Source organism: Egretta garzetta, unplaced genomic scaffold (assembly GCF_000687185.1).
Source record: "Egretta garzetta isolate BGI_Z169 unplaced genomic scaffold, ASM68718v1 scaffold602, whole genome shotgun sequence".
Lineage (NCBI taxonomy): Eukaryota > Metazoa > Chordata > Aves > Pelecaniformes > Ardeidae > Egretta > Egretta garzetta.
In genome coordinates, this window is record NW_009258893.1 from 156,204 (window position 1) to 165,338 (window position 9,135).

At 42.4% G+C, this 9,135-nt stretch overlaps 1 protein-coding gene across 1 annotated transcript in view; it reads left to right on the forward strand.

Annotated features, from left to right (window-relative positions):
• Positions 1 to 527: 527 nt before the first annotated feature.
• Positions 528 to 9,135, forward strand: part of PCSK1 (proprotein convertase subtilisin/kexin type 1) — a 28,488-nt gene continuing 19,880 nt past the window's right edge. The window contains exons 1-4 of the mRNA XM_035889760.1: positions 528 to 629; positions 4,077 to 4,187; positions 6,463 to 6,609; positions 7,064 to 7,140. Coding sequence (XP_035745653.1) covers positions 4,164 to 4,187; positions 6,463 to 6,609; positions 7,064 to 7,140 — 248 coding nt within the window. The 5' untranslated portion in view covers positions 528 to 629; positions 4,077 to 4,163. The remainder of the gene's footprint in view (positions 630 to 4,076; positions 4,188 to 6,462; positions 6,610 to 7,063; positions 7,141 to 9,135) is intronic.

A 9,135-nucleotide genomic window follows, 5' to 3' on the forward strand; every position in this document is an offset into this window, starting at 1 on the left:
CCCCCCGTCCCCCCCCCCCCCGGTGCCGGGCCGCCGCGCGAGTGGAGACGCCACTTCGGTCGGTGCCTGGGCAAACCAGCCCCGCGGTGGGGCTTATGGAGCCGCACGAGGCTTTGTGTGAAAAGTGTAACTGTCCAGCTGAACCCCAGGAGGAGCCGATAAAACCGGCGTGTGACCGTACGTAAAACCTGCCCTTCGAAATGTGACCGTGTCAAGGTCTGTCCGTGAGCGTCCTGGCCACTGCTGCAGGCACCACATGGCTGAGGAAAGTCGTAGTAATGACTGCTACTTCGCTAGCTTAAATGAAATTATTCCCCCAGTTTCTCCCAGCAGCACGCGGGCTGTGATAAGCACTCCTTGCTTGAGGAGTGTTTTTTAGCCTAGATTAAAGTATCTAAAGGCTAGTTTCTTGCTCTTTTCTTTCCCCTGTTAAGTAGAATGAATTCAGTCAGGTTGTGATTGTTGATATTTATTTGCAGTGGAGAAATACGTATCGATAGTTAAAGTACGCCTCTGTCTTACAGATTGGATCACTCAAAAATCACTACCTATTCAGACGTAAAAGCCATCCAAGACGGTCTCGAAGAAGTGCCATTCATATCACTAAAAGACTTTCCGATGATGAGCGGGTGAGTGTTACATTTTTTCCTTTTCATGCCCTCTGTTTATTCTGTCTCCTTATTGCGAGCTTTGTAATGAGGTCACAGGCAGGCTTTCCCGGTTTTGCAAGTCTAATATGTTCAGCCATCCACACTCGTGCTGAATAATACTTTATTATTCTGTCATTAACAGGCAGAATCTGACCCTCTCTTACCATATTTTTTGCAAGTGCTTTCCAAATTAAGATTTAAGATATGCAGCATTGCAGAGGCGTGGAATTTCAGATGATGTGTCGCTGATCAAAATATGGATGAGGAACCACAGGGCTTGATTCAAAGCAGAAATCTGTAGATGCAGTAAGTTTAATCAGGCCACGTCTGTGCAATTGCCATGGGAATTAGGTTTGATTTAAAGTGCCTGAATATTAAAAAAAAAAAAAAAGTAGGGGAAAAGGGCCAAGGTTTTGCTAGATTCGCTTCTTCTATGACAAGGTAAAACCCCTTCTGAAAGGGTCCACCACACCTTCTAGACTTGCGGTCTTTTGGCACGCTGGGATCGCACTGCAGCCAGAGAACAGGCAGGCGGGAGAGCCGGGGTGCTGAGGTACGATCCGCTGGTGAAGCAGACTCCCCCTGCACTTGACTGCATTTCAGAGGGAAGCACGTCTGTTTGTAAACATTCTGAGAGAACGGGGTGGGTGGCGGATTCAAGGAACGACCAGCGTGCCGCCAGCCCCTCTTAAAAACAACTTGTGGCAAATTTCAGAACAACGAAATTTGAATTTCAAATCAGCATTATTGCAGCAATCACTGTAGAAATACAAGCAGTCCAAACCAAGAAGTAACGTAGTTGTGAACACCAGCAATTTATCATAGAAGAACAAATCACTTGGGAACGAGTGGTTGGTTATCAGCAGGTTTCAGATGCAAATGTCATCTAGGAGGAAATATTCTATGCGCAGCGAGAAGAATTAAAGGAGGGGCTGAGACAGGGTATTTGTTTTGCCCGTTCCCTTTCAAAACCGTACACTCCCATCTATCTCCTTGCAAACATCGTTTTAACAGCTGAAGTCTTCTAGGTGAAATAGCTCTAAACTGGGGGTGTTCAAAACCACAGCTCTAGTGTAAATTACTGCTCTAATTTATGCCCATACCAACGATCAAATGCTCAGTGCCATCGCAGCACAATGTTCAGGAACAAAGTTTTGTTTGCGGTTCCTCCCTTTTTTGGGCTTACTGCGTCGAACGCATCTCTTGCACAGGGAAGCACGGCCGCGTTTAATATACCAGACTCTAATGTCGTAAGCAGAATGGAAGCAATTGTGTTACGCACATTACTGCCAAACGTTATTGCAGACTTACATACTTGGATCCAAAAACAGAGCTTCAAAGTGCTGCAGGTGATTTGCTAAATTTACTCCAATTTCCCTGTTATTTACCAACCAGTATGCAAATTAACTATGTGAATGAATGAGATGTAATTATGTCATTATGTAAGTATATAAACACAAAGCAATCATGTAGTGCTGTGTGGTTATACATGGACCTTTGCTCCAAAGAGCCACTCTTGTTCAGCAGCAGCCTATTTTAAAAGATTTAGTTCAATCTTTAAAAAGGGAGAGAGAAGGGAATCCTGCTTTTGTTTGTGTAACGCCTTCATGAATTTTACGGCATGTTAAGTGTGAAGGCTGGGGTAAAACTTGGCTCTAATCTGAGTATTTATCTGCTTCCTATAGATGTCCCAGTGTTTGTTGTAAAATAGATAAGGGCTGTGAATGTTTTGAAAGGGTATAATTACCCAATTCCCTAACTTCTTCCAGTATTTGTGCTAGTTTCCAAATCTACTTTCTTGCACCAGACCCGAGTCAAGATTATGTTCACTGCTTTCTGTATCAGCGACTGGCAATTTGGCACAGGGCCTTCAGCTTTTGCCGTGGAGGGATGGTTGGAACCTCACCCAGCTGCCGAGTGACAGACATTTGGCTTGTTTGTCTGACGTATGTGCTTGGTGGTTTCAGCTCATTTCCCTCAGTGCAGTTGTCCACGCTGAAAAAAATAACAAGCGTGGAAGTTGTCAACTGTTAATTACTGTTGGGTGGTGAAGAGGCCAAGCTTTGCTGTGGGCAGGGAAGAGAGATAAAGGTAATTGCTCTAACCTGTGTACAAGTATGTGTGGCCCTGGATATCAACAGGGCAGTTTAAAATACGCGTACTTGCGTGGGTATATCCATCTTCTGTGACTAACTATGGTTTGTAGGCATTTCAGCACTAAATACATAGCAAAGGGAGTAGCATTAGAGAGCTTTCAGTAAATGTGCCTGCTGTAGCTACCATTTCTCAGCATTTATGTTCCCGTAGTGAACTTTCATTAGGCTCTCACTAGAAAATCATATTTTAATCAGATCACTACTTTTTGTAATCATTATAATTTCTGAGTCAGTCTTCTTGTTTCATATAAGGTGATAGATGTAAGGACCATAAAGCCATTGGATCACAGCACAGAAAAATAATGAAATGTATTCAGATGTTTAAAGCAAAAGGTCAGGTCCAAAGCGTCCCCCACTTGAGGTGTATAGCAGGATCTTGGCAATCTACCGAGCCTGAGTTTGCTTTGCTCATCTGGAAATAGGGATGAAAAGCACCAACTTGATCTGTGTCAGAGTGACCATACAGGTAGTAGCAATGAATAACATTTTATTCCTATTTCCACACAGCACAGAGAGAGATGTTAGAATCAGGATTTGGTCTGAACTGGGTTTAGTGATGCATTCAAGGGGACAAAGTGGGATCCACTTTTAAAATGCAGCCTGGTGACCTAGGGATTGCTGTGTCCGCGTACAAATGCTACGGAACTCGTTGTATCGGTGCTTCAGCAAAACAGGCTGAGGCATTTTGCCTTTCAGTTGCCTTAAGTGGAATTACGCCACAGTGATGTAGTCCAGTATTTGTAGCTTACTAATTGATCACACTTCAAAGCACCACTGGGAAGGAGACTCGAGGGTCCGGCTGCGCTATGAGTAACAGCGTCATTATGACTACTAGACTAAAGCCACAGATAATCTTTCTCCTTTTCTTTTAACTCCCAATAGAAATAGATAGGCAAAAAAATGTAGGTAGGAGAAAGAAGCAGGCTGTGGTTTTGCCTGTTTGGGTAACCACCGCAGCTTAGATAACCTTCTGTCTGTACTACACATTTGATATAAAAGCCTGCATTGTGTGGTGCTCGCAGGAGTTCTACTGTTAACTTGTCCTTAATGATGTTCTATTAATTGATTCTACAGTATCGTGGTTTCACCAAGTCCTCTCCCCCAAAGTACACCGTACCACAGTATAAATAATCATCCTCTCTGCATCAGATGTTGCCCGTTTTGCTTTACGCATCAAGATTTTGCTGCATGAGGAAACCCCTTGCCCTCTAGGCTAAGAAAGTCCTAACCTATAGAGGCTTACTTGTCCTATTTATCCAAATAATTGTAGGTGTCATGGGCAGAGCAGCAATACGAAAAAAAGCGAACTAAGCGTGCCACTGTGAGAGACTCAGCAGAAAATCTTTTCAATGATCCTATGTGGAATCAGCAGTGGTATCTGGTAAGAATTTGTTTCATTGTGGAACTGGGGATGGTGAATTTCAGTTGTGCTACCAGCTGTATTATTTCACTCATGTCACAGTGGCTGCACTGAAGGGAGCGAATAGAAGAAGAATCCCTCTCATTAGCATATGCTATAAAAATGAGAGATCCCTGTGACAGTATTTCCAGGCAACCTTCTGTTTTCTTCAAAGTGTCATTTGTGCAAAGATTCTAACAGCCAATTCAGGCTGCTGCTTAGGATGGGGATTGATATTAAAAAGCAGTGTGACAGTTAAAAGCTACCTTTGTGATAATTTTAAAATGTTTGCTGTTGGCATATAGGAAGTCCCTTATGATGCCTGAAGCCGGCCATGTATTTCTTTATTAAAATTGGTAGTGCAGCGTGCATACTCCAGACGAAAACAAAAGCATATGCGTGCACGTGACAAGCAGCTTCAGCCTCTTTGGACTAGTATTTAAATAGAAGAGGTCCTCCGCAGCTCACGTGTTCAAAACCTCCAGGGAAAGAAATTTCCTGAGCTCTGTGGTTTCTATCTGCATGTCACAACTAAGAAATGTGGTTGATCATTTGTGTTTTGTATGGTTTCTTTCAAGAGCCTGTATTTCCAGTATGCCCCTAGCTGTACCTTCAGTCTAAGCTTCATTGCTTGCATGCAGAATAGGGAGGGTATTAAAGAGGGGTGTAACAAACCAAGGAGAAAGGTCAAGCACAAACGCAGCCCAAGTGGCTGGAAATAGCTTTCTCTTCTTCACTTCAGCTTAGAGAAAGCAGACCAAACTCTAGGCTGCTTGTGTAACATTTTGCCCTCCCTTTCCTTTGTTTGAGCTAGGAAAAATAAGTTACAAACCACATAGCATAGAATATTTCCATCAAGATTCCTGCAGGCTTCTTTTCAACATAAAAAATGGTTACCTTTAAGAATTTAACTTTTCTTTGAAGCTGAATATCTGTTTGCTTCTTTGCCTGTTTCCAGCAGGAAGCAGGAAATTTCCAAGATGTCTGTATTGGACAAATCCACAAACACAGACAGAGTTCAAAAAAGCAGTTCTGTGAAAAAAGTAATGCCTTGCTCTCCTGCAGTCATAGCTCCTTTTTCCACCTTTCTGCGGTTTTTGCTTCTTCTGCCTCTGGTTTTCCCACAGGAGAAACAAGAAACACTTACCCGTGCTTGCAGTGCACATGGATTTTTTTTTTCTGATTAAATGCATAAATGTGTTAAATATTTGGTTCCAAAATATATTCCTTTCCTTGTAGTAAATAAATTATTATTACCTTATTTCTATGATCCGATAGCAACAGTTTTTAGCTCTATTCAGTGTACCTACACACATTACCAGAAAAAAATGATTATTTGATGGGTTCTAGAGAAGAAAACTTGAAACCTCAAATAATTCCTTGAACAGCAGCAGTCAGAAAAGGAAACATGAAATGAAATGAAAGAAAGGTCATTCCCGTAACGAATGTCTTTTTCTAAGCCTCATATTGTATGCAACATTCCTTTGGAAAGAAAGAAATGAAAAACCTGCGATCGGCTGATGTAATTATGCACAGAGAAACAGAAAGAAAATGCTTTTTTTTACATCTGTGTTTTTATGGGTGTTGTAAGCAAGTTTTCTAAATCAGATGTATGTACTGCGCATTTAATATTAGAGAGGAGAAAAATCACCCATTTAGGAGCTACTCTTCAGAGGACTTGCTCTGGAAGAGAAGGCTGTAGATGATTCATGCTTCCAGTTGATTTACCACAGGAACAGTAATCAGGGTAGTAAACAGAAAGTTGTGATTCAGCACAGTTGTTCCGAACTGAACGACTACCTTAATTGTTTTATCCATTAATTATTTTGCTCTGGCTAACTTGAACGTCAAAGGAGAAAGCACATTTGGAGAAAACTCAGCTCACTGTACTGTGGGGTTCTGCCTTGGCTTCTCATCAAGTGGAAAGAACAAATATTAGCAGGGCTGACTGTTAACAAAATGTTCCAAGTTTCATCAGTACCTCCCTGCCAGTCCCACGTTTCTGCTGCCTACCTCCAATAAATACAAGATACTCTTTGCTCAGAGGTGGTCTTCAGGGATCTTCAGGTAATGGGATAAATAATTCAGTGCTGCAAGGATTTGAAGAAACTGATTTTTGTTTCATCTTTGCAAGATTTGAGCAAAATACACAAGTTCAGGCTGGGATGGTTTAAAGCACCTTTAAAATAGGACTTCAGACCTGCGTGGTCTAAATGGATACCAACGTTGACATGTTTTAATCCTTTCTGTCCCCCAGCAAGATACAAGAATAACTCCATCCCTGCCCAAACTCGATCTCCATGTTATTCCTGTGTGGCAAAAAGGCATTACAGGCAAGGGTGTTGTGATCACAGTCCTAGACGATGGCTTGGAGTGGAATCACACTGACATCTATGCTAACTATGTAAGTTTGGGCATTAGAATGCTATGTAATAGATTAATCAGCTGTAAATTTGATATATGGACACTCTTCTCCAGCTTGCTGCCTGTTCTGTAGTACTTTGGTGAGACTGAAGTATTTGCCGGAGGCATAATTTGGAACCTGGTCTGTGTCACAGAAAGCTCGATGTTACTTAGCAATGATAGCAGGGGTTTTTTGTTTTGTTTTTTTTTTCCCCCTCAGTGTATTTAATTCCCAGGTATATTTGTATACAGTGGTTTAATGCTGAATTATTAAAGCTCCATGAAAAATTTATGGAATTGTTAACGCCCATGAAATTCTACCAACTTGATTGCTGTCAGCATGAGCCCCACCAAATAAATAAATACAGAGTCTAGAACCCACTTTGTAACACATTTTAAAATGCATTTTCTGGTTGTCTGAATTAATTCTGGTTTGGTTTTTTTTTTAAATGTAGGATCCACAGGCAAGTTATGATTTCAATGACAACGATCATGATCCCTTTCCTAGATATGACCCAACAAACGAAAACAAGTGAGTAGCCTCCCCGTTGTGTGAAGAGACCAAAATGGCACCTTATTAATTTGTGTGTTAGAACATGCAAATACAGAAATATCTATGTATGTCCCCTGTGGCAATGATATAATAAAAGCAAGAATTAGGTTAACAGAATCACAGGATGGTTGAGGTTGGAAGGGACCCCTGAAGGTCTCCTGGTCTGAGCCCCTGCTCAAGCAGGGAGACCTAGAACCAGTTGCCCAGGACCACGTCCTTCTTGGCTTTTCAATATTTCCAAGGAGGGAGACTGCACAACCCTCCTGGGCGGCACCCTGTGCCAGAGCTTGGTCACCCTCACAGTGAAAAAGTGTTTCCTGATGTTCGGAAGGAACCTCCTGTGTTTGAGTTTGCACAAAGACTTGCACACACCATTGGCACAAACGCTGGAAACTAAGGAAATTAAATTCCCAGATGAAGAACTCCATAATTTTAATCTCCCTATAACGCCCTGAATTTCTTCCTATCTTTGTGTATGTGAGGTATGGGTATGTTCCTGTAAGCTGTTGCTGTCAGCATGAGCCCCACCAAATAAATAAATACAGAGTCTAGAACCCACTTTGTAACACATTTTAAAATGCATTTTCTGGTTGTCTGAATTAATTCTGGTTTGGTTTTTTTTTTAAATGTAGGATCCACAGGCAAGTTATGATTTCAATGACAACGATCATGATCCCTTTCCTAGATATGACCCAACAAACGAAAACAAGTGAGTAGCCTCCCCGTTGTGTGAAGAGACCAAAATGGCACCTTATTAATTTGTGTGTTAGAACATGCAAATACAGAAATATCTATGTATGTCCCCTGTGGCAATGATATAATAAAAGCAAGAATTAGGTTAACAGAATCACAGGATGGTTGAGGTTGGAAGGGACCCCTGAAGGTCTCCTGGTCTGAGCCCCTGCTCAAGCAGGGAGACCTAGAACCAGTTGCCCAGGACCACGTCCTTCTTGGCTTTTCAATATTTCCAAGGAGGGAGACTGCACAACCCTCCTGGGCGGCACCCTGTGCCAGAGCTTGGTCACCCTCACAGTGAAAAAGTGTTTCCTGATGTTCGGAAGGAACCTCCTGTGTTTGAGTTTGCACAAAGACTTGCACACACCATTGGCACAAACGCTGGAAACTAAGGAAATTAAATTCCCAGATGAAGAACTCCATAATTTTAATCTCCCTATAATGCCCTGAATTTCTTCCTATCTTTGTGTATGTGAGGTATGGGTATGTTCCTGTAAGCTGAAGGGAACAAGCTGTTCATGTCACTGTGTGTGTTTCTGGAATGGTACCTCCCTAAGCAGATTTTGACTTCAAGTCTCTGCTTTGCACTGGGAATTTTAAAAGAGTATGTGTCCTGTGAAGGGCTGTGGAAGAGACCGTGTCTTAGGGGAACCTACCAAGAAACCTATCCCTTCAGGGCAGCTTTTGTAGCTAAGGATGCCATTTTCCAGTTCTGGCAGTACCTTTTGGACCAGTAGAGCAGCTTCTAGCTCAGTGCAGGCAATCACAGGTGAGGTCAGGCTCTGACCTCCTCCCATATGGGTATGACACACAGTCAGACACTGGGAGAGGTTACCTCCACTCCTGCGACAATCTTTCTGCCTCTTCTGAGGCATATGGAAGCTTTATTCAGACCAGGTTGGGCCTAAACGTCCTCAAGGTAATAACCTAGGGAGTTTCAAAAGGCTCGAACGCAAGACAATCAGCCAGTTCACTTTGTGGACGTGTGGAATTTTCTCTAATGCCCTCTCCAGAGCTACCCCTTTGATACTTTGTGGAACATCTTGATAGGTCTGTCACACCTAAGCATATCCGTGGTAGTTCAGGGAGGGATTTTGTCCATCAGAAAGGGAAGAGAATGGACCTCTTTAAAAGCTGGTACACAGAAGAAGTCAGTTTCCTAAACCAATTAGGATGCCACTACTCAATAAAGATGCAGCAAGAAACTGATGCACAGATCCCCTATTGTCTAGCAGACAA